This window comes from Cimex lectularius, unplaced genomic scaffold (genome assembly GCF_000648675.2).
Source record: "Cimex lectularius strain Harlan isolate CLEC.00 unplaced genomic scaffold, Clec_2.1 scaffold7, whole genome shotgun sequence".
In the NCBI taxonomy this organism is placed as follows: Eukaryota; Metazoa; Arthropoda; class Insecta; order Hemiptera; family Cimicidae; genus Cimex; species Cimex lectularius.
This window is the reverse complement of record NW_019392731.1, coordinates 803,755-829,995: the sequence shown is the minus strand read 5'-3', so window position 1 is coordinate 829,995 and position 26,241 is coordinate 803,755. Positions and strand designations below refer to the sequence as shown.

The window sequence follows — 26,241 nt, the reverse complement described above, 5'->3', positions numbered from 1 at the left end:
GAGAAGGTAATATGTAATAACGATTAAGATTATTTAACATTAAATAACTATTTCAATTTAGAACACAGTAAAGGCAAATAAGTTGTTAAAATTGAGAAAAATGACAAACGTACTTTCTTATGGTCTAGAAAATAACAAAAAATCAAGTGAACAGAATTTATATAGTAATGCGTTCGAGTCAAAAATAAATAATGATTTGCCTTATCCTAAGCCGAGAAATGGTCATAGTTACGTACAATGTCAAAAAACAGACGTTTTAGTGTAATTAATTTCATTAATTTGACATCAGGAAATAAAATTAAACAAAGCTCAACGAAACAAAGATGTTGAATTAATCGCTCTGCGTTTAACGGCGCTTTGGAATGGATGTCTAGCAGTGCATTAGTATGAGATATTTACCTTGGTAGCTCGTCATAGGTCATTGTCAAGAGGTAAAAGATGGGCAACAAGTTTAGGGAGGGCTGTTGCAAACAATTCATTAATTACTCATGCTTAGAGAAGGTGACTTGTTGATAAATGGGTCCCAAGGCTCGGAAAAGTACAACTCAGAATATTCGGATCAGAGGCTCATTGCCCGAAACTAATTGCCAGATGTTAAATTATTAACGTTATTATTTATAATTACCAATAGTTTACGGTAAACACAACAATGTAACATGAGGCAATTATTTTTTTCTTACTATTATTTGAAAACATTTGGCATTTCTAACGCAAAATAAGTAATCAGTAATTACCGGCATGCAATTTTACACAATATTATCCCGTGTGTAACAGGATGGCTTTCAAATAGAAAAAAAAATGTTTGGCGGTATAATTCTAAGTTTTTGTTCAGAAACTATATTAAATTTTATCAATCACTTTACACTTACAAGTTTTACAAACAAGGAGTATATATTTTTATCTTCCAACAAGCTAAAATATATATTCAACAGAATGCGAACTATTGGCGCCGCACCGAACAATGACGTCGCAAAAAATTAATGGAATATCTGAAGCAAATAGATACAAATGATTTTTCCCCCTTCCTGTAGTGAGTGTATTTATTGGCATGAATATGTGTGTGTGGGTGGGTAGTGGACGGAATATCGAGTACCCCAAAGACCCACCGAACTAGGCTAGTTTTCTCTTTGTATGTTTTGTGTAGAATGAATGTATTTATTGGTGTGAAAGTGAGTTCCAATGGGTGGGTAGTGCAGGAATATCCACAGATCCACCGATTTAGCTTAGTATTAGGCTAGGTGTTTTTTTGTAGAGTGAATGGGCAGAATCTTTGTAGTAATATTAAATGCTCCAGTGGCTCCGCATTCTTAGCTGTACATATAGAATGAGTGAATGTATTTATTAGTGTGATAGTAGTGTATGCGCGGTTGGGTCAGTGGTTATTATCAAGTACATCATAAACCCACCAATCTAGATTAGTATTTTAGACTCATTGTGCAAATGTAAATTTTAATTGTACATAAAGTATGAATAGAAATGATAAATGATGGAGTGAGTGTGGTGTTCGATACTTTTTAAAAGGACAGTTCCTACTCACAGTAAGTTGTTTTGCAACAATCCAGATTTCGAGCCTTTTAGCTCATCATCAGGTTGAAGGACTTCTACAACCACGTCTCTCGACATGAATTGCCAAAGTGAACCGCTGATACCTGCGCCAACGCGACGTTCCAATTATCAGCTGATTTGTTTAATGACGCTCAATTTGAACGTGCGAAACGCGGAAATTATAACACAAATAAATATTAGAATAATAAATACTTAATATTACCATAAATTACTATAAAAATAATAACACTTAAAATAATTAGATTAATTATTTGGATGTTTGATATTATTTATGTACATATTTAAAATGGGAGGTAGTTCAAAATCTGTTTTATTATTTTACATTTTTTAATTTCAAATTGCTCAAACCAATCTAGTTCTTTCCCTTTGTTGAAACTATGTAACACTTGTATTTAAATTTGAATTGAAATTATGTTTTGTTTCTTTTAGTTTTACCATCCGGTCTATGAGCCAAATGAATCGAGCAAATTTTCGGAATTTAAGGACCATCTAAAAGAAACAAAACATAATTTCGATTCAAATTTAAATACAAGAGTGTTACATAGTTTCAACAAAGGGAAAGAACTAGATTGGTTTGAGAAATTTGAAATTAAAAAATGTAAAATCGAACATGGCGATAAATGCATTAATAATAAAACAGATTTTGATCTACCTCCCATTTTAAATATGTACATAAATAATATCAAACATCCAAATAATTAATCTAATTATTTTAAGTGTTATTATTTTTATAGTAATTTATGGTAATATTAAGTATTTATTATTCTAATATTTATTTGTGTTATAATTTCCGCGTTTCGCACGTTCAAATTGAGCGTCATTAAACAAATCAGCTGATAATTGGAACGTCGCGTTGGCGGAGGTATCAGCGGTTCATTTTGGCAATTCATGTCGAGAGACGTGCTTGTAGAAGTCCTTCAACCTGATGATGAGCTAAAAGGCTCGAAATCCGGATCGTTGCAAAACAACTTACTTTGAGTAGGAACTATCCTTTTAAAAAGTATTAAAGTATGAATGTATTTATTAGCGTGAACGAGGGAGAGTTTTCAGCGGAATATCGCACATTAGGCTAGGTAATGATTGAATGTTTGGGTTTGAGAGAGTTATAGATCATTTTCACCACGCGTGGAGGGGCTAAAATTGTAGAAATAATCTCCCAGAAACGTAGTGTCCCAGGAGAGCTATCTTATATTTGTAAAAAAAAATTCTTTAAACGTGAGGTGGTCTATACATAATCTGTTTTTGTTATAATTACGAATTGGAATTTAATAAAAAACTTAACTTTGTGTTTGTTGTTCTTAGATTGCGTTGAAACTAGGATGATAATCTTTAAATTTTCGAAAATGAAAACAAATGAAGCAATTGTCATGAAATAAATATTTTCGGTTTTAAAATGTTCACATTTTATAGACAGTTTTCATTATGAGCAAACGTATTTAAAAAAATTAAAAGCATGTTATAAGGGCAAATTATGGACTTTATAACAGCTATAACTAGTGTTGAACCAGGTTAATAGCTCAGGAGATTACCAAGTTTACATTGCGAATTGCAGCTTCGTATAATTTTCGGTTAAGTTAATCTTTGGTGGTTCCTATTATTAGTCATTCCTTAATAGTGTTAACTGTAAACAGATAGTTTCAAACTGGACATAAATTGCAACTAACAATTGACGTCCCTCTAATGTAATCAAGTACTAATGTAGTTTCTAACTCCCTCGCGCCTTCGCCATATCCATTACGTATCTTCTTGTAACTGAGTATATTTATTAATTTGAATTACAAATGGGACTGGCAACACTGTAGGAGGATATTGCAATTTCGAAATGAGACTGGTTCAGCTTTGACGTTTACCTTAATTGGACATGCTCGTACAAGAAGATTTTGTTGACTTCATTACGTCATGTTGAACGTTTGTTTTTAATATTTTAGTTAATAAAAAAAGTCTTAGGGTAAAAAACGGAAGTATTAAATTATCTGAAGAGACATATCTTTTTAAACCGTACAGCTTGTGTTAATGAACAAGGATGATCAAATTACTACAATTATTGTTGCTTTTCATCGATTTGCATAATTCCTCCCAAAGCAGCCCTACACTAGTTCATAAATCTTCCTATTTCGTAATTCATTATAATACCTTTGGAAATATAAAATATTTTTCTTTTCACAAATGTAAAAATATCAATAAACAATAATACATCTAAATTTTATTAGACAATAATGAATTTATAATAATTTTTTATAGATGTATGGTTTTGACTTTTATCTTAATTTTAACCAACTTCTGAAGACTTTTTCATAAAGGAAATATGAGTGAAGTCCTTTCATATTTTTTTATTATTGGAAAATGTACTGTAATATATCTCATCCATATAAAATTCAAAACGTTTTTTCATTATATCGGAGCAAGGCCAATACGAATTTTGTAATATCCAGTCTACATTTTTGATTTCACACATGTTGGTTCCATGCCTTTGACGAAGAATTCAGCGGTAATATATATTCACAATATTGGTTACGATATTTCATCCATAAATAATTATAAAAGAAGTTCAGGCTTCAAAGAATACATACACATGGAGAATGTAACTAACGTTTTTTCTTATATTTATTATTTTATTCTATTTCATCCGTAAATGACCCAAATCACTTTTTAAAATAAAAATATACAACTGATTAGTTTAAAAATATATATGTACTATAGATTAGTTAAAAACAATATATTTTTTATTATACTCATTAAACCATTTAGCCATGCAAAGCTTTGATTTGTATTGTAGACCCCAAAACATATGTTTTTGTTTGTTTTATTCTAACATTTCTTTCTATTTTTTTTTTTTTTTTGCGAGGGTTCGCAACAGCAGAGGTTATATCAACCCTCGGGATGCCGGTGCCCATTTGTATGTATGTCGAGTTCGAATGCAGGGCCTGGATTCGAACCCGGGACCTTCACCTTACAGTCAACGCCAAAACCGTTGCGGCCACCGACGCCCCCTATTTTATTTATTATTATTTATTTACATACCATTACAATAATAAGTAAAATTATATTTGGATACTTCAGTCAATGTTATAGTATTTTTTGTATACTAGTTTTTGCTTTTGATTCTTATTGTGTTTTATCTCAAAAGTTCTCATTCTTACGCATTTTGGACGTGCAAACTGATAGAGAAATAGTGGGGAAAAAATTTTGAACGCATTTTTTTTAAATTCTAGCGAACATTTCGCCAATTCTACGTAATTTGTTCGATTATTGCATTTTTACATATACTTAGACTATATTTTTAGCATGTAAAATCCTCGATAAGAATTGTAGTTTGAAATGAACATTTTTTAAATAGTACAATATGCGATAGTCTGTCTAGATGTGCAAAATAAGGCTCGTTTCTAGAATACATTTGCCGTGTTTAAAATTTTTATTCTCTTCCTCAATAGAATTTCTGTTATCAGAATCTTAGAAATAGCCCCTTAATAATTGTTTGTGCTGATATTGAGAATTTTAACTGAAATATTTTACACAAAAATTGCATATTGGAAAATAGTCGATATATGCTTTCCACGTACAAGTATTTCTCCCAGATTAACCTAAGATTGTAATTTCAATTACAGTAAATTTTTGCGATTGAAAAAAATGATGATCGTTTTGCAAAAGTGTCATCATCCGATAATGTACATTTATTTGAATATGGATCAACGGTGTTGCCGGTGAAAGGGTTGGGACCAGTTCTGATTTCGCTTAGGTGGTCATGTGCACAGTTTCGAGCTGATCGGCAAGCCGATAAGAATTTACCCGGGAAATGCGTGAAACGAGGCATCAAGTATTTGGAGATATACAGCCCGAGTTTACCGGTTCTAATTTATGATTTTGAACTTCCATTCAGTTTAAACGCTTGTCAATGATAATACAATAATAGTTTATTGTGTTCCATGTCAGTATTATTAATTTTGTTTATGTACTAATAACAAAAATTAGAGCTCTTATTAGATGGATTAGGGATTGTAAATTGTTAAGGACAAAGAAACCCACTAGCATTTTTTCATGTTTTCCTGTTATCTCTTATCAATTCATTAAAGGATTCACTGCTTTGAAACATGAAACATTGACATGAGATATAGGCAAAGGCTGTCGAAATTCCGAATTCTTTGATCGCATTACATCAATAGAACTGCCCTCGCTATTAGCATTCGGTAGGAGTCGAGGGCTTGCAAACTCTCCAGAGACATCTGACCACCTTGTATCAAAGGACTGGGGGATTTTGAGTTTTTATAAAATATATGGGGTCACAAGGATGAATTTAACGTCTGGCCGGGATTGCAAATCCTCTGATTTGCTTTATAAAAACTGTAAAATAATATATATTAATTTCATTATATAAAGACTCATTGTGAACACAGGGTGAGTTTAACATTTGCCCCGTCCTCTTTATTTATTTATTTTTTTGGGACGGTTTTGGGAAACTAGTACATTATGTCTAGTTTTACCAGAAGGTTTTGATATAGCTCATTAAAGCGCGATTCAGCCTGTTGCAAATTTCATAAATCATATTTAGTTTTTCTTGTAACGTACAAAACATTTTTATGAAATGCACAGTAAGCCGAACGACGTAAAAAATTAAACTTTGGTGCGTTGGTTTTTAGACAAGTGTTACCCATGGATTAAAACATTTCAATCATTTTTTAGCATTTCTCAAAAGCCCCAAGCATCAGCAAACGAATTTTTATTGACGTTTGGATCTCGAAACATTAATTCCTTTAAATTTGTATTTGGGGGCTGAAATTTATATCAGGATGAGTACGTCCAGAGTTACGAACGTTAACGTTTAAAAATATTGTTTGAGAATTTTTTTACGAAGCTATGAATGCGTTTCAATTAATTTAATATATATTAAAATGATAAATAAATAAATTGATTTTGGTCGTAGAAGGTGGAGTGTTTTTTTTCCAAATATGGAAACGGATGCTCCACCAAACAATTTGCACCGTTGACTTCAGGGTTAATGTCCTTTAAAAATGTACACTGATGAGAACCTTGCCATTCGAAGTAATTAAGTTTCTATTGGTATCCTGCTATTCTGGTGAGTTAGATAACAACTTTTTACCTCATGATGAACTAGTTTAAAAAAAGTTTGTCACGACTTTTTCCAAAAACGCCCCTTAAAAAATAGGGTGTGGAATCATGATGAAGATGTTGGATCCTAGGATGTGGGGTTTTTATGTTCCCTAAGCACTGAAGTCTTCCGGCTTATTGTTATTTCCTAGTTCGTATAGTTCCTAGTTCAGAGCAATCATCTCAGTTCTTCTCGTAAGAAGTTTTAGGTCATTGACTGTCATCGCTAGGATTTCTTTTACCGAGTTTTCTTTGTATCCCATTCTTTGCCTCCATTAAACAGTTGCTTCGCATTCGAAGACGATATGGGTGGCTGTTTCTTCTTCCTAATTGCAAAGCATGCAAATGGGGGTCATCGTTGAATATAGTCAGGTTTTTACATCTTTTCACGGATGCCGGTGATCGGTAAATAGTCCTATCACTACTCTGAGTTCTCTATTTGTAGCCGTGAGTTTACCAGTCTTTTTGAGAGTTATTTTAACATGCTTACTGTGTCTAGCACTTCTAGAAATTTCCACATATCCTATTCCTTTTTTAGGTTCATTTTGAAATGGAGAATTTTATGTATGGTTTTGTCGTCCAAAACATAAGTTCAGGGCATATCGAACCTGCAGGTTTTGCATGGCTCCTTCGGCCAGTGTATCGGCTTTTTCGTTACCCAAAATTCCTTTGGGTCCTGGTATCCAAAATATCATCAGGTTATAGTTTTTCTTCATGTTTTGGAAATTTTGGACCCATTTGCTGCCCAGTTTTGATGTGATTTCAATGCTAACGCTTAAATAGCTGCTCGGCTATACTATCTTATGAGGACTTTTGGCCAGAGTAATCTCTTTTAAGATTTTCTAAGACACAAGCATTGATGCACGTATTTCTGCTTGTTTGGTATTTGCTGATGTTATGTTGCTGGTGTTGCTCATGTTATGGTCTTGTAAAAAAACAAAAAAAAACGCCAAAACCGTTTAGGGGATAGGAACAGAAAAAAAAAACAGAAACCCTGTGTTTAATAATAGTGGATCGTAGCTAGAGAGCCAGCAGTACCATGGACAAATGTGGAGAAAAGAATTTGCATGCTGGGTGGAGATCTCTGCACAGACAGAATGCATTTTTTCAAATCCTTTTTATGTTTTCAATTAAAATAATATGTACAGTACTACTTGGTAAGTATATTTTAATCAGTACTTAATGTTTTGGTCTTTCAAACTTTTTTCAATCTATAGTGCTAGATCAGCTGTTCAATAAATTTTGTAATTAACAAAACATTCAGACGAACTATACAAAGTTTGCTTCACGGGAGGGGTCAGGACAATCGATAATTAAATAACTTGTTTTTATGAGTACACTCTTTTACCTACAGAAGCGGAGACGAGTGAATAATACGGTGCTAGAATCGTATTTGGTACGACAGCGAAATTGGGTTCGAATCCTGGCATAACCCGTGAGAACAATTGAGAACAATTATTCCAGAATAATTAAAACTCCATATGTTAAAAATTTTACATGTTATTTTCACTGAACGGCTATTGGAATTTGAACTTATAAGTGTAAAGTAATGTTATATTTTAATGTTAATGTTTTATTACTTCAGAGCTGAACTTTTAAACATTTCAAAATTACAATTTATGCCATATTTTTACCGTTTGATAAGAGATTTATTACTTTGGAAAGCATACATTTCTGTATGACCATAAGATATCGAACGAATGTCATCAATCAAGGGAGTATAATTGCGTGTTTTTTGTCGTTTGGAAACCAATTAATTGAACTAATGTTAGATGAATTTGTGTGGGCCGTTTTAATTAATTTTGTTTTAATAAAGTACGAGATTTTGAAGTATCGCTCAACTGCAATGAGGCAATTAAACGTCATGCTTTCGACCGTCGGAATGAAACCCATTTTGTATACCGTTCCGGAAGAAAATGAAATTACTCCCTTTCCAATTAAATGTCGGTGAGGCCGACTCAGCGAAACTGGTACATTGATTCCAAGGATTTTGTAAAGCAAACGGAGGAAATCTGTCTGATTTATTCAGTGTTCGTTAATTATGTTGATTCTGTGCACAAGAACGAAAAGTGGACTTAATGGAAATTCAGTTAGTTCTCAGGGTAGGTTCATCCAATTATTTAAATATTTAGAATGTTTTGGTATTTTCTTGATAATTTTACACCGAGTATTCACATTGGTATTTGTATTACAAATTATTTTGAGACTAGATTTTTATTACGATACTTTTTATTGTTATTATTCTATGTTAAATTTTGCATGATCTCGTACGCGGAGAATCTGTAAGAGAAGAAGTATCATCACATAATTAAGAACTGGACATGTGAATTTATTTTGACCCAAAATAGTCTGTGTCTGTCATTTAGATGAAGATTGCTTGATATCACCTCTAATCATAGGGCGTCTTTCTTTGGCTCCATACAGAGAGCGTGCAGGAATCCCACCCGGTATGAGATTTGTGCTTAAGCATGGCAGCGAGTCTTTGAATTAGGACTGTTTGTTGTATCTAGTTGTTTCTTCGTAGATTTCTTGTTTTGTGTTTCTTCTTTCATGTTTTAGGATTGAATGAAAAGGGTTGATGGCTAATTATTGAGTACCATATCGACCCTCAATCGGCATTAGCAATGGTAAAGAGGGATGGAGGAATATGGCGTATTCCGCAATCCTACTTGAGTGAATGAAAAGAATGCGTGAGAACACGAGTTAAAAACGTTGATCATTGAATACTTTTGGGCCGATTACAGTAGAATGCGTACCAGGATTGACCACAGATTGCCAAAACCTGGATTAGGACGCGATCCTCGCATTTATGTATATACATGCTTGTGCAGAAATGTAGTTATTTACATATAAGCAAGTAATCAGTTATAGATAAACGTCTGTTTGTTTTAATCTAATTTACGAATGTACTGGGCTCCTTCTAATCAAGTTATAGGAATAATTCACGCAAGCATTTTTGTAGAATCAATATCAAAGTAAACAAATTTTCAATTACGTACATAGTGGATAACAATATATATTCACAAATAAACATCATGAGACTGAAACCAAATTTCGGAAAATCGTTTAATTGTTTAACTGATAGACCTAAACGTTCCTAACACATCGTATATAAATAAAAATCAGCAATATCGAAATTTAAATGTAAATTCATGCTGTCGTAACGTTGTTTTTGTGAATCGTATTTCGTTTAAAATTAATGGTGACAGATATGTTTTAACATACAAAAACCCCACCTAAACCCATTTTACGTCGTCAGTTTAATCTCATTCATAAATTATGGAATAATAAGTGCAAGGGGACAAATAATAATGTAAATTTATCGTTTTCAAAGCTTTACCAAGAATTAGAATACGGTCGATTATTCTTATTAAAGGCAAACATAGTATACTTTTTAGTCGTGGTTAAAAATTGATTTTTAATGTTTTTTTAGGTCATCTTATTTCGGAAACGTTTTGTTTACAGAAAAATCAATTAAGTTACTGTTAAACAAGTTTATTCATTTGTGTGCAATTTAATTATATTTATCTTATCATTCACAAAAGTGCACCAACAAGTAAATACATCGATTTGGTTTTATAAAATTATATAAAACGTCAACCAGGTCAATCACAAGCAACCCGTATACAAATGAAAGCAACTTGATATTGACAAGAAAGAATTCAGTACGATTGGGGTTGGCTTACTGGTACTGAGATTGTTTCAGATAAGATACATTGGTTTAGTAAATAAGAAAAACAAAATGTTCAAAGCTATGAAGTGAACAACGAACATATACAATATTAAAATTTAAATACGACGGATTGTAAACGCATGGACATTGTACTTAGAACATTTTTAAATTGAAAATATATGCGTTTGATAAGACCTGTGGTATTAAGTAGGTTGTCCAATTTAAATAGAGAAAACTAATGTGCATTGAATAGTGTAATTAGACTTGTATACTGTGCGAAATACAGCCTACCAACTTGCATACAGAGCATCAGCCATACGCGAGCCCACCCTCCGCGGTACTTTCGCGCTACTATATGTTAATTTTTGAGTTCTGGAGAACGTACTCACTTTTATCCAGTCTATTAGGAGAATTTACATAAAACCACTTATAGCGTTTTAGGAAATGTCCACTTTCGCCACGGATCCCGAGCCCCTAGTTGCCCTAAGGGATTTGGTGGCACCCAAAGACTCGCCCGCAGCCCGTTACCACGCCTTCTGCTCGTTACAGACAATTTTTATTTATTTATATTATTTATTTAAATTTGAAAATAATAATGTTAACGAAGCACACTAACAACAATAATGATAATAAGGATAATAACACCAACAAGAACAATATATATCCATTAGATTTCGTGGTCCGATTGACAAAGTAATTTATTTCGATTAATTATTTTTAATTTTAATTTTAATTTTTTCTGGTTTCCGTATCACCCATGCGTCAGAGAAACTCACCACTTGAGCTATCGTGACTTTTGAAAAATGGCAAAAAGGAGGTAAAATTCGAGTTCATGTGGTAGAGCAGTGGCATATTTAGCCGAAGGTCGTGGGTTCGAATCTCGCTCGTGACACTACCTTTTTTTATCTCAACCAATTCCTTACATAAAGATTAATTAATTGAAATTAACAAGATAATTCACCACTACAATACACTACTAAACAGATTATTGATAGGGTGATAACTATAATAAATTGAAAATTATATAAATTAATTGAAAGATATTAATTGGTCAAGTGGACCACGAAACTAGTGAATATATAAATAGTAATTTTTACAACAATACAATACAATATGAGGTGGCTCAACTACACTATAATAATTCTTATATAATAACAATACGATATTATACATTTCTACAACAATATACATTACACCTCCTCTACAATACAATTGAAACTCATTATACACTGCATTATAATAATTTTAGAAACAGATTTTTAATATTATCATAATTGCTACTATAATACTAACATTAAAAATAACACTAATAACAAAGTTTATGACAACAATACCGAAGGAGCATGTTTTTATTTATTTTTGTTGAATATAATTTTGTTGTTAAATTTCAATTTTGCAATCTTGCAGGAATTTGAAAATTAGGTTGTACGCCCACTCATTTTTAGATAACATTGATTCAAAGCTGTATGGCTTCGCGACATGCCATCCAAGAATACTTCTTTTCGTTTCTCATGTTCCACACAGAAAAAAAGGATGTTTTATGTTCTCGCAAGTTGAGCGAAGGCTTGATAATGAGACCAATTCGATTTAGACAAGACCCGTATATGACGTCGTTTGTCCAAATTCTGATGAGCGTCCAAACAAAGTTTTTGGTTCTGTCTACTTTTTGAAACCATGGAGCTGAGCGCAAATGAGGGAATATGGATTGATAAAATGAACCCGCATTACCTTGGTGGATCAGGTTTGCCAATCCTCAAACCATTTCGTGTTTTGAGATTGTTTTGAATCTGATTTTGGGAGTTTAGTATTGCAGAAGTCGCCGAAATTTGACACTATTGTGCTATTTTTTGCTAACGATCCTCATTACCCCCTATACCGCCTCCTCTAGTCCAGCAAAATACTACTTTCCTCTTTGAAATTTTAAGATTGTAAGCCTTAATCACGAGATCTGCAGTTAAGAAGTCGCAGTTTGAATTGGGCTTGACATGTTATGGTTGGGTTATTTAGGTTCTGCTATCGATTAACGCAAAATTGTGTGCCCTCTAAGTCGGCCAGATAATCTACTGCTACAGTGGGTGCGTTCGTTTCTGCAGTAAAGATAGAAACTGAGCTTGGCAAAGAGATTTTTATTGAATGATCATGCAAAGGTCGAAGAGGGCGCATCCTCCTCTCCCATTTGGAATGGACCCACCAGTGAAAATTAGATGGTGTTCCGGAAGTCTATTCGGACACTTCTGCTTGGAATAGAGAGTTAGCTATATGAGGGGAGATATCCGGAGTAGTCTTTGAACCAGTGTCGCAGGAGTGCTAATGGCTTTTGGATAGTCTGGAGGGTGGGTGGGTGAAAGTTTATTTTTCTATACAGAAAATACACCGTACCATGGTATGAGACGCTTTCACAACTGAGGGAAGTTTCTTTTTTAACCAGTTTCTGTGAGACTAACTCGGTTAAATGCCTCAATTTTTCGTAAACTGAAGCTATCTTAATAATGTAGATTTATTACTTTAACAGCCGGTTTAGCTATTCTGATGCTAGGAAAGTGTTCTGTTCTCTCAGTAAACAGAGCAGCCACTGGTGTACTGGGCAGTGCTTCGAAGATTCTCCGTAAACACTTATTTATAAACGTGCTAACCTTCTTTAGATCAGTTTTAGAAACTTGTATGCAAGTGAGCCGAAATCTAGCACGGGCATAATAGGGGACTTACACAAACAACGTTCATACTGCATGATCTATCCTAAGGGTAAGTTTACTTTTCTTTTCCTAATGAATGGAAAGACTACAGATTTGGAATCGGATATATCCAGGCCGTTGTCCGTTAACCACCTCTTGAACTTCTGTATGTAACCCTCCAGCCTTTCCATACTTCATCAAGATGTTGTCCTTGAATTTTGAACCATCTCTTATTTGTCTTAAGGCTCCTTAGCCACTTTTGCATGGATTCCCCACCAAATTTACTTTTTTCTTCCTACCAAATCCGTGCGCAATTTCTACATACGATTCTATGAACATTTTTAATTATTTGCATAATCTATTCAAACAAAATTACCTGGACTCCGTCGTAGCTCCACGATCCAAATTTCATGAAGCACGTCTGTTGGTCGAAAGGAAAATAACGGACGTCTATCTCGCATGATGACTTGAAAATGGCGGGAGGAGTCCACAAAACCTTTCCTGTATAGTGCAACACTGCTTTCGTCATTGTCGTAACTACGTATTCACCATCAGCACTGAAACAATATGATCGTGTCAATAGCTTTTTTCCTTTACATACTGCAACAACTAATTTCATCTAGAACTTCATTGATTTTTATTAAATAATTTTACACTTTGGTATAAAACGAAAAATAAGCTTATTGTGTCATAGGTTTTACAAAGTTTGAATTTTTTAGAAAACATTATTAAGACTAAAGAACAAAATTTTGTACTCAATTTCGCTTTCACGTACACCATTAAAACAATATTCCCACTTTGAACCATATTACATTTTTCTAGTTATTTATTTAACCAACACAGAATTTAAAAATTTAACACAATTTTCACGTCTCTGTAATCTTATTTACAATCCTATGTTACTCGAGTTCTAAGATTGTCTGTCTATCTGTTGAAAGGTTAGTGGAAATATTTAATGCAAAAGTTTATTAACTAAATGAAAGGCAGTTTTATACAATCAGTATTTTAGTCATGCTATAAAAGGTTACAAAACAAAAAGAATAAGCAAAAAAATCTTTAAAAATGCGATTCATTTTAAACACAGTTTGAAGCTTTTAAATACGGCTCTTTGGGATGTATTAGCCAGGGGCAATTTATTTTTTCGTACAGTGTTCCACTTAAAAATTTATAACTCCTAAGGATTTTATCCGGATTCTACCTATTACAACTGTTAAAAAATTAAAAGCCTTTCAGCCTGTAGCAACTTGGCTTTTATGCCATTATAAGTAAGAAAAATAAGGATGAAATTAGTAATAACTCCCCAAACATTTTGTTTAACATTTCCACTTCTAATGTAATTAGAAAGATCTCATTTTCTGGCCGTACGTGTAGTTTATAGGGTTCTAAACTCCAAAGTTTCCTATACACTGGTGGAGTAGTTTTAAAATTATGTTTTGTGATTTTTGGAAAGAATCGGAGGCATTTATTTGAAAAGGAAACTTTTGAAACAAATACACATTTTTCCCAAGGGTTTGCAACAGCAGAGGTTATATCAACCCTCGGGGTGACGGTGTTTTTGAAAAAAAAAAAAAAAAAAAATTGTAAGTATGTATTTAAGGGGACCGCGGTAGCCGAGTGGTTAGCATGAGAGACTCTCGGCTCATAGACGACGCGGTCGTGGGTTCGATTCCCACCGTCGCCTCTGGCCCTTTTTTCACGATACCCCCCCCCCCCAATATGAACACACATACAAGAAAATAAAAAAAAATTTAGGGTTCGAATGCAGGACCACTGGATTCGAACCCGGGTCCTTTACCTTACAGTGGTGAGCGCCGTGTCAACGCCTAAACTGTTGCGGCCACGCATGCCCCCTTTTTTCTTATTCCGTTATGGATTATTTGCTTTGAATGATTACTGGTAAGTAATCATTTTAAATATTCTTTTTTAATCTTCCCAAAACTTTGTATTCATGTAGAAAACATTGTATTTCATCCAGGTTGTTACGCTCAAGAACGTTTTCCCAGGTACTTGGTTTTCCTAGCGAATGCAGGGCATTTGCTTTGGATATGTTTAGTCGTCTCTGTCTCTTCAGGTCATAATCGACATTGGTCACTGGATTTCGGTATATTTATTGAAGATAATAACTGGAGAACTGGAACATGTTTTGTGAATACATCAGTGAATGATTTTAATTATTTTTTGTTGAGAAGGATTTTTTCTTTCTCCCATTGGTTTCTTTCTGCGAGCAAATTTTTCCTTGCCTGTTGCCTATTTTACACATCCAGTGTTAGTTGTGTACTTTGGTTACCCAAGTTCCCAATTCTCTTTTAATGTGTATTCATTGCATTTGAATACGCAACAAAATATTTTGGGCCTACGAGTTGTTTCGAGACTCCCTTTTTATCAGGTATAACTGCTGCCTCGTTGACTAATTCCGTCAAGACCTGGGACCAGTTTAGCGTTAGACTATTAGAAGATCCCAGTTTATCCCAGTAGGGCGTTAATCAATCCCAGACAAGTTTTGAGATCTTGTTGGCCTGTAGGGTCTTTGGAACTGCCTGCCTGAAAGTATTATTATTACTGATGTACCCATGAGATATTTAGTTTGTATTTCAAGGACAAGTGTTTCTTTGACTAGCAGTCCCATACCCTTTCCTCAATTTTGAGGCCTCCGTAGACCACAGAAGACCTCTAGGTTTAACTACTTTTGATAAATTTTACATAAATTTATTATTAATTTATTTACATAAATATGAATGATGTTGACATTGACTATAAAAAGAAAAATTCAATTTTCTAACGGTCGTAAGAATTATTACGAATAATTTGGATGAAATAGTTCAAATTCTTATATAGATCACCGGACGTCGATGAGAAAAAATGTCCACCGAAAAAAAATTTATTTAAGGGTTTTTCGTTTTTCTAAGGGTGGAAATTAAATCATGTATAAGTAATGTGTTGTAATGTAACTGTGAATAATTAATTAATGCTTCCTTGCGGAGAATCCGCTAAGATTTTTTTTATAAATTTTCAATTTGCACAAATAATCTTCATTTCATTGTTTCTCATCCAAAAAGACATTTCTTACATTATTTACGTAATTTGAAAGTATTGTTGAACAAATAAATTTAAATCAACTTGAGCAGATCGTCAAATAATTAAAAGAGAAGACATCGTATTTGCATATTTGGTTTGAAAAATTTTTCAGTGAATATACATATTTCGAAAGAAAGAATGGCTTATTGATGGTTATTTATGAGGTTTTACAGCAATCCTGTAAATAGTGTAATAGAATTCAGCCACTCTGTACTTGAAAGAGAAAGAGAAAGAGAGAGAGAGAGAGAGAGAGAGAGAGAGAGAGAGAGAGAGAGAGAAAGAGAGAGAGAGAGAGAAGTGTTGAAAGACTCGCAGAAGGTAAGGATCTCAAACATGCAAAAAAATCTTTAAGGAGCTTACACGATATGAAATGTTTCCTAAAAATTGCCATGTGTGATGGTGGGTTTATTCGCAATGTTCTGATAGCCATGGACCCGGATTAGACTGAGGTTAAACGGATTTTTTAGTTATTGCAAGTCGTGAAAATAGCTATATTGAGCTACTAGTGGAAGAAGGTAAAAAGGCGCAATGAAAAAATTAAACTCGGAATGAATTGCAATATATAGATAGGAGAGTAACACGAAAATAATTGAGAGGTACAAGTAGTAAAATTGTGTAAATATGTCTTTCTTTCTTTTTTGTTTTGCGACTTTCATTATGTTGCGCTCATAAAACCGCAATATTTAGTTTAATTGTGCGACTAGCAGCACTCCGATATTCTTATGCACTTAGATAAATATAAGTGTGTGTAAAACAAAACAAAACCACAAAAAAATAGTTACAGAAAACATTTTTTTCTATTTATTTCTGATATTATTACAGGTTTTGTACGGAAGAAGTTAGTGATTTCTATTCAGGGCCGCTTTTCCCAGCATTAGTCCTAAATAATTTGCGTGTAACTGGTTCTGACAGGAGCCGAGATACATTACTTCTCCCTTTATTTGCATATCGACTGAGTTAATTAGGTTAAAAACATAAATGAACATTACGTGTGCGATTAATTGCCTAGGAAGAACCCTGGAAGGTCGGTCTTGGGCTTATGTCAGCCAAAACGTTCAGGATATGGATGGGGCCGCTAACCTCTCTTGACTGCTTTCTAATTGGCTTCCCTCTTACGCACAGCATTAATGAATAAACGGCTGATTGAAGATCAGGGAGAATGCCAAATTTATGTTTTATGAGTTTTTTCATACAGTGAACATTTGGTAATTTTAATTGGTTTTCAGGGTTGTGGCGTTCTTCAAAAATATGGTATCTCTTGTTATAAGTACAGCGTTTCAACATAATAACACTATTCTCTCTGCTAAATTTAACATCTAACTTTACAGTACAAAAGCACAGCTTGAAATTGATGCAAACCTGATTTTTATTATTACTTTGAAACTTCATTTTTTGATCATCCAGAAACCTGCTCATTGGCTAACCAAAATCGCAGTTGTTTTTCTGTACTTATAAGGGTGTTCTGTGGGCGAAACATATAGTTTTACACGCTTCCCATTCAAGTAGAACATCCGCTGATCTTTTATCAAGAGTCAACAGCCAATATAATTCTTTCAATTAATTAATCTTTTTATGTAAGATCTTGGTTGAAATGAAAAATTAATATCACGAGTGGGATTTGAACCCACGACCTTCGGCTCAATTCGCCGCTGCTCTAACCACTCGGAAATATCGTGTCTTCGATCCACTCGAACACCAACTCTCCATCTCAACCTGCAACCTTTCGAATTTTCCCTCCTTTCTGCCATTTTTCAAATGTGTAATTAGGATTCGATTCTCGGCGACATAAGAAGTGGCCAGGGGAGCTGTTAGTGAAGTAACACTTTGATTTTCTTATTAAACCCATTATATTTAGTGGTCTGATTGACCAAATTACTTGCGGACGAATGGTCAAAGCACTTTATAATTTGTTTTCATATTATTCTCGATAAAATTCTACTGGCTAAGACGGGATCCGAACTCTGAATAAGAGCATTATAAATACACTATAACTAATTACACCTTCAGCTGAAGGTCGTAGGTTCGATCCTCTCTTGACACTTGATTTTTCATCTCAACCAAGGCCTTAGAATAAAATTTTATTAATTAAAATAATTATAAGATCATTTATATATGGATTATAAATATGCTCGGTCGGCCAAACCATAGCCCACATTCTATGAGTATACTAAACCCGCATATCTTCTAAGTCATGACAAACTGTTGGCTGTAGCGCCTTTCAATTCTCTTTTTTCCGCTTTGAACTTAATCCTCTGTTTTGACAGTCAAATTAAATTCCCCTTACTTTCAGCCAAAAATTTACATAAAAAGATTAATTAATTGAAATAAGTAATTTGGTCAATCAGACCACTAAATATAATGGATTTTGTTCAATATTCATGTCTATACTTGATGTTGAAATGTTACGTTTTTATTATTTTTTAATCCTTCTGACAAAAAATAAGGAGAATTTAATTTGACTGTCAAAACAGAGAATTAAGTTCAAAGATCAGACCACTAAATATAATGGATTTAATAAGGAAAACGAAGGGAAATTTCACTAACACCACCCTGGCCACTTCATATGTCACCGAGAATCGAATCCTGATTACACAACATTTAAAAAATGGCAGAAAGAAGGGAAAAGTGAAAAGGCTGTGGGTTGAGATGGGGAATTTGTGTCCGAGTGAATCGAAGTCACGATAGCTCAAGTGGTTAGAGCAGCGGCGTATTCAGCCGAAGGTCGTGCGTTCGAATCCCGCTCGTAACACTAACTTTTTCATTTCAACCAAAACCTTACATAAAAAGATTAATTAATTGAAAGAAGTAATTTGGCCAATCAGGCACTAAATATAATTGATTTACTACAATATTCGTGTCTATATTTGATGTTGAAATTTTATTTTTTATTATTTTTTTAATCGTTCTGACAAACCTCATCCATAAGATGGGGTAGGTTAACTTATATATTCATGATTCAATAAATTCCGTGAAGCTATGAACATTTTAAACCATAACGCAAATATGCAGTGAAGATTGGAACAACAAAACTATAAAGAAAACACGCAACAACAAAAAAGATATTGGTTGCAGTTTGATGTATTCTAAGACCTTCCAGTGTGATACAGGTTAAAAATAAATATAATTGAATTGACGATCGATTGCTTTATTTTTGAATTGCAATGAGTTTCAGTTATTGATTGATTATGTGTTGATCATAAATAGCATAGGAGTGTAACAAAGATGATTCACAATAGATAATATAATATTAGAATAGCCTTCACCTTGCTATTTATCTTATCATTTACATGCAACTAATAATTCTATCATCATGATTCATGACATTCTTATTCCTTGAGTTAATTTGTGTTACCACTATAAAGTATGTCACTAACTCTACTTTTAGTTTTTACCACATCTATTATGGTGTCAATATTACTCAGCTCTAACCTCAATAAAGTATTTAATGGCATAAAACCGAAGAGCGGTGTTCGTACCGGCGTTGGTACATTAGCGTTGAGATACCATTTATGGAATAAGAAATGAAGTTCTACCCTCTCGACCGTTTCTGTTTCTTTATCATGATGTGCTTACTTTATTATACTTACTTTTTGTCTTTATGTTCACAATAGGCACCCACCGTTTCTCCAGGATTGGTTTAGTAAACTTATTACGATTCGTTAATGACGAGAGTGAAATATGATCCAAAGCAAACCTTTTCTTGGCTTCTCCTTTATATTTGAACTCATTATTGTTTTTTTGCAACCAATGAATAACGATTCATCATATTGAATTATGGAGATTTTATACATTTCCCCGGTTCGTTTTCCTTGGAGAAATTTCATTAAGCTCGAATAATTATGACTGACAAGATGAACTATTTCAAGAATGAGAGATTTATTAAAATAAATAATAAAATAAAAATATAATAATATTAAAAATTGTACCTACTTGTTATAAAGAACAATATCTGGAAGCCAGATATGTTCCGACGGTACGTACAGTTCCGTGACACCTCCATATTCAGCTGGCTCCCATCGAAATTTATGATCCTCCCACTGCTGGAAATAAAAGCAAATCTCGGTTATTTATTGCTTCGTGTTCTGGATATAATAGATCAACATCTATCTAGACATGGCATTATGACTGTGCGGCAATTGTGCAATTGTCACATTCAAATGTTTTGCTTTTTGTTCATTTTTTTAAATATAAATTTATTTATTTGCACCCGCGTCAATTGCTGCGCTTATTGAATTTCAGTTTGCGTATACGCGTAAATGGATAACAAAAATAAATAAAAAGAAGAGGAATTACGTAATACTTGTCACTCCTGCGTTCTCTCACTATCTCGTAGGAGGTATGATCCTTCAATCGTCGGGAAGGATTATCTGGTTAGGGTGCGGGATGAAAAGTTTCTCAATGAGTGTGACAGGATAATTGTTTATGAAACTTTTTGTAACATTTTTTTTCTATTTGAACGATGATCATTGAAAATGGTACGATTAGATACGATACATGAACGAGTGACAATGGCTTGGTTAGGACGTTTGTTTGAACTTCAAAGTTTTATGACAAAAAAAATCTAATGGGGTCTCAGTTAGGTTGTTTGTTTTGTAATCAGTTTTGATCGTTTGTCTAGCAGTCATTATGGGGATGATCTTGTATTTTGAAAGTTCCACATAGCCCAAGATCGCGGACTTCATTAGCAGGTGAGAGCGGAGTTCCATTGCAGTAGATTGGATCAGATGTTATCCTTCGTCGGATTCGTAGGATAAAAGTGACATGTTCATATTTTTCACCGCTTGAACCGCTCAATTGACACGGCTTTACAGATTCCTGATTGAGATTGCATTACCTTTATGAGACCAAGTGTAGCAATGCCTGCAAGGTGGGAAGGATAGTTTAAAAGTGGGGATGTCTGTGGTGTATATGTAGAGGATGAACCCTAAGATAATACCTTGGGGTACCCTGCAATTTTTCGATAGTCGGCTAATAGAGAGAGCCACTGATGAATGTATCTGTCGTTCAAGTAGGGTTTGAGAATCAGACATATATCTGAGTAGCTTCCTTTTCCTCAGGAGCGGTAGTGAAGTGTTTCCCACGCGATAGCAATGACGACATCTGAACCCAAACTGGTTGTGAAATGAGCTTAAGGGAAAGATGGAGAAAATGTGTTTAAATAGAAGTTTTTCTTTCTAGGATTTTAGCCATTATGAGTAATAGATTAATTGGACGGCAGTATGATTGAAAGAAAACTTTTTCTTCTTCGCAGAAAATGCAAAGAAAAAAGTTTAAATGCAATTTAAATCCTATATTATATAATTATATAACTTAATACTTTATCTATGAATCGATTGATGCTTAATTTTATATGATGCAAACAAAATACATATATTTACTTTGCTTGATCTTAAACAATAAATTTTGTAAAAAAAGAACGAAATCGTAAAAGAAATGTGGCTATATTTTTGAGGATGATTGAAACAATATGCCTTTATGAAACTAATGACAATTTGAAGTGTTTTACTTGGATTGTTTTTTATTTTTACGTAATAAATAATTATATTTGTTATTTTTTTAAATGTAATTTATATAATCTTTCAGCCTGGAATACTGACTCATCGTCTAGGGCAGGTATAATTAATTGTACGTTAACTTAACGGAACCCGTAAGATAGAGAGGAATGGATAAGGGTTTTCGGTTAGAAAAGGATTATACAGTGGTTCTTATCTGTTAAAGATTACTCCAACACTCTCGTAGTTCCGGTGTCGGGGTCAAACCAACAACAGTCCACAAGAAACCACTTGCAGTTTTAACCACCAAGTGCATAAGAACAGCGAAAATCCAGGAAGCCCTTCTTGAGATTCCCTTAATGGAGAATGATTTAATTTAAATGCGGTATCTCTGACAAAGACAAAACGATGCCTACTCCTTTTCATTATTAATTGCAATCCTTGAGGTACAATGTTGATGTAGGAAAGCATTAAATCCATGTCAACGTCGGTTAATTTATATTATTAGATTAATGGCGAAAAGATGATACGGTTTTCACATGCGACTGACTAATGCACATATTAGAACCATAACTGAAAAACACTCCTTGTTTTTACTTATTTGATTTTCAAGTTAAAAACATTCTCATTATTTCACTTTTTACGCATATTTTTATATATGTAGTATTTTGTATAAATTCACAGGAAAAATATTATGAACTCTTTTCTTGATGCAATAATTAATATTGGTACGACTTTTAAATTTTTTTATTTGAAGAGTCGAAAGTTTAAGAAAAATATACACAAGGATTCATATTAACATTGCAATAATGATTGATACACATAATGTTCTTTAAAAACAACGCTATTTAATATTTTTGGTTCTGGACGTGCTCTAGGCCTATCTCTAGCAAATACTCAGGTCGATGCTTGATAAGAAATTCACTTTTACTCCTCATATCAAGAAAAATGAAGCTGTCTAGAGTCTAGAGAGTCCAGACTAAATCCTACATTGTTACCTGCGGATTATGCAGAAAAAGTATAGACAATACGGCAATTAGATGGTTATTTTCTATTTTTTAATAGTCTCCAACATGTCTTCTGAAAAATGAAGCTGCCTTCTAGGATCTAGATTACAAGTTGACATGCATATCGTACATCACTTCGCTGCAAAGTACGCAGAAAAATTTCCAAGTAGCAATTATATTGTTATTTTGTAATCTTTAATATACTCCACTTGTCTGCAGAAAGTAAATCAATCTTTGCAGGAAAAGCACAGAGTAGTAGCAGTTTTTTTTGTTGTGTACTTCTCTTGACTGCTAAAATTGAAGAGCGACTAGATTCGATATGTCCTTCATCGCCTCGCAGGAAGAAGGAAAAGTACAGGAAGTAACAAACGCCGGAATAATCGTTCTTTCATTAATCAAAAACGTCAACATAAAAAAACGTAACCAAAACACTTAACCGAACTGACAAAATAACACGCGGCTCACATCTGAATATCACCTCCATCTGGCTGAAGTTAGAATTTACAAGTCTGAAAGATGGAGAGATTGAGATTTTAATATTTTAATTTAAACCTTTTATCACATTATGGATAAAAAATCTCAAATGATATATTTAAAACAATGGAAGTAAAATGTGAAAGGCATGAAAGGGAACCACAATGTAGAAAGGGATGTAATTAGTTTGTATGGCCACGTCACGTGCAAGGCTGGAATGGAGCTGAGTGTGTAAGTGCTGTGGCGAAGACGTGATTTTCCCAATCACACGTTCCAGAGACCTTTTATTGAAAACAAAGCACCTCAGCCCATGGTGGCGAATTTAGTTCCAGGTCGGGGGAACCCTCTTAACAAAATTGCCGTCGGGCCGTTGTAAACAAATAACTTCAGGCGGAGTCCTTCGGCCACTATTTCAGTTTTATATTCTTCGTTCGTGTACAATAAGCGGAAAATTAAAAAACCTTTTGTTGTTTAAGGACTCTATCAAAGGCTTGTGGGGTGGGGCTATAAATTTCAGCCTAGCCCACCGATCTTTGCATAAACCTATTTTGAAGGAAACGGGACGACTTTCCTTTGGAGAGGAGTAGACAATAAATTATACACATTAAAATAACGTCTGATTGTCTGTTTTAATTTTATTGTTGAAAAATGTTGTTTTACCACTATCAAATTATCATAAAAAATCCTATTGAAAGATTAAATGTGAAGACGATATAATTTATGGCATCTCCATCACTGTGGGAAGATAAGGGATTACGGACCTAGTAGATCCTGCCATCCAGAAATGCTTAATGTCTAACTACCCATTGGTTAACACGGACAAGGAATTAAACCAATTTTCAACACGTTTTGCAGTCTTAATTCAAATTTCATGGATAATACCGGGATTTGAACCCAGAGCAGAGTCGGATCACCCTGACGTGTGGTGACACCCATTTCCTTTGAGCAAACTAAACCCGCATTTCTTAATATTTTTTATATATAAATAGTTATAACATATATCAAAATTACAAAACATTTTACTTCTTCAGATTATTATGGTCCTTCATGATAATGCTATTATAATCCTACTTTTTAAAAAAATTTCTAGATTCGATCTTATTAGTTTCAATACTTCGTGAACTATCACAAAAATCAACGGTTGTCTTAATCAATTTACATAGCGCAACCCTCCGCGCACTTATTTCCCTTATATCCCCCCCTCCCGCACTTATATATAACATTTTATTATATTAAAGAAAGTTCTTTTCTTTCGTCTAATCTTTCAACCTAACCATCCTCACCTTGAAAATTCCTACCGCCTTATAAGTTTATTATCAATTTTTGTAAAAAAATTGGATAAATTTCTTTAAAGCCAAACGCATTTCATCCTCAAACCTTTGAAAATTATCCTGAACAAGAAATATGGATAGCACCATTTTGTTTTAAAACAGTGCCATCCTGTTTTGGATACTATTGTTCATTCTGTCAAGAAGGAATTCTGATGAGCATGTTTTTTGGATGTTGATCTACCCTTTGCACAGTTTTGAACACTGTTTTGGTTTAGCTTTCGTACTTTAGAATTTAGATTATTTGGAGATCGTGAGGTGCGGTATGGTATGACGTAGGCTTTAGAAAAACATTTTCTTTATCATGCCAACATTTCGATCTTTATTGAGATATCTTCAAAGCCTGGGATTTATAAACATTGTTTGAATTTTACAAATACATGTAGGATGTGGAAAAAAATTCTCAATTTATACAATGCTAGAAAATTTTAGATTAACAACAATGAATTTATACAATGCTAGAAAATTTTAGATTCAATCAAAGTATTCGTACTCACCAAAGTGTTTGTTTTCCGCGTAGATGTGTCATTTTTTAAATCTAAAGTTTTCTAGCATTGTATAAATTCATATTTTCTTTTCCACATCGCTTCTGATTTTCAAAATGCTGATGAACACCAATCACTGAAATTTACAGGGTCACATGTACTTCTTAGCAGTGGTTTATAATATGGCGCATTCATCTAACAATTTATAAATCTTCTGCTCTCTTTCTAGTAAATTACGATTTTGACAACGTTGTCCGCTATCGTGGGCTGTAGTTAGGTGGAACCTTCATCCACTGTTTAAACTATCGACTAATTACTTGATATGATTGATGTACTAAACAGCAATTGATGGGAAGTGTTCTGTTGCTACAATGTGCAATCAATTAGGAGGAAATTGGAGAAGGAATTCGATTAATAAATTATTCCATTATTTGTGTACCTTAGTGTATTCTCATGAGTGAACGGGCCATTATTTATCTACACAATTTTCTTGTAGGCTTGTATATCTATTGGCTTGTTTAATGATCTCAATTGTTACTGTTCTTTGTTGCCTGTTAAATAATTAATGTTAGATAGGGAAAAATTTTTGATTAGTCTTTGTAGTAATTTTTTTTAACAACTAATTATTTAAATATTAACAAAAATTAATTCACTACTTTCCTGGTCCGCTTGACCAATTAATATATGACAATTAATTAAGGTTTTTAGTTAAGATGAAAAAAAGTTAATGGCACGAGAGGGATTCGAACCCACGACCTTCGGCTAGATACGCCGCTGCTCTACCACCTGAGCTACCGTGACCTCGATCCACTCGGACATCAACTCCCCATCACAACCTGCAACCTTTCGAATTTTCCCTCTTTTTTTGCCATTTTTCAAATTAATCTCAAGTGNATGGCACGAGAGGGATTCGAACCCACGACCTTCGGCTAGATACGCCGCTGCTCTACCACCTGAGCTATCGTGACCTCGATCCACTCGGACATCAACTCAACCCCTCCTTTTGCCATTTTTCATGGATCGTGGGTTCGAATCCCTCTCGTGCCATTAGCTTTTTTTCAACTCAACTAAAAACCTTAATTAATTGTCATTAACAAAAATTATTTTTAATTATTGGATGGATTATAATTGAACAAATTACTAAACAACCGACCACTTAAAAATCACATTAACAAAAAAATTGTACAATTTGTTGAATAAAAATAATGTAGTTACTGCTATAGATAATTGCTTTATATTTTTGGATTAAAGTCTATTCAATTCTAAACTAATGTTCCTGGAAACTATTCCAAAATCCGTCGATTCTTTTTCGAGATACTGAAATTTTTCTTCAGAACTCAATAATTTTAATTTATCGTTTAATGTT

The 26,241-nt window shown here is 33.7% G+C and overlaps 1 protein-coding gene across 1 annotated transcript in view; it reads right to left on the bottom strand.

Moving 5' to 3' along the window:
* LOC106663917 (acetylcholine receptor subunit alpha-L1) overlaps positions 1-26,241 on the bottom strand; it is a 104,655-nt gene that overhangs the window by 11,545 nt on the left and 66,869 nt on the right. The window contains exons 3-4 of the mRNA XM_014389159.2: positions 20,020-20,129; positions 13,391-13,571 (exon numbers count right to left, since the gene is read on the bottom strand). Of these exons, the coding sequence (XP_014244645.1) occupies positions 13,391-13,571; positions 20,020-20,129 (291 nt within the window). The remainder of the gene's footprint in view (positions 1-13,390; positions 13,572-20,019; positions 20,130-26,241) is intronic.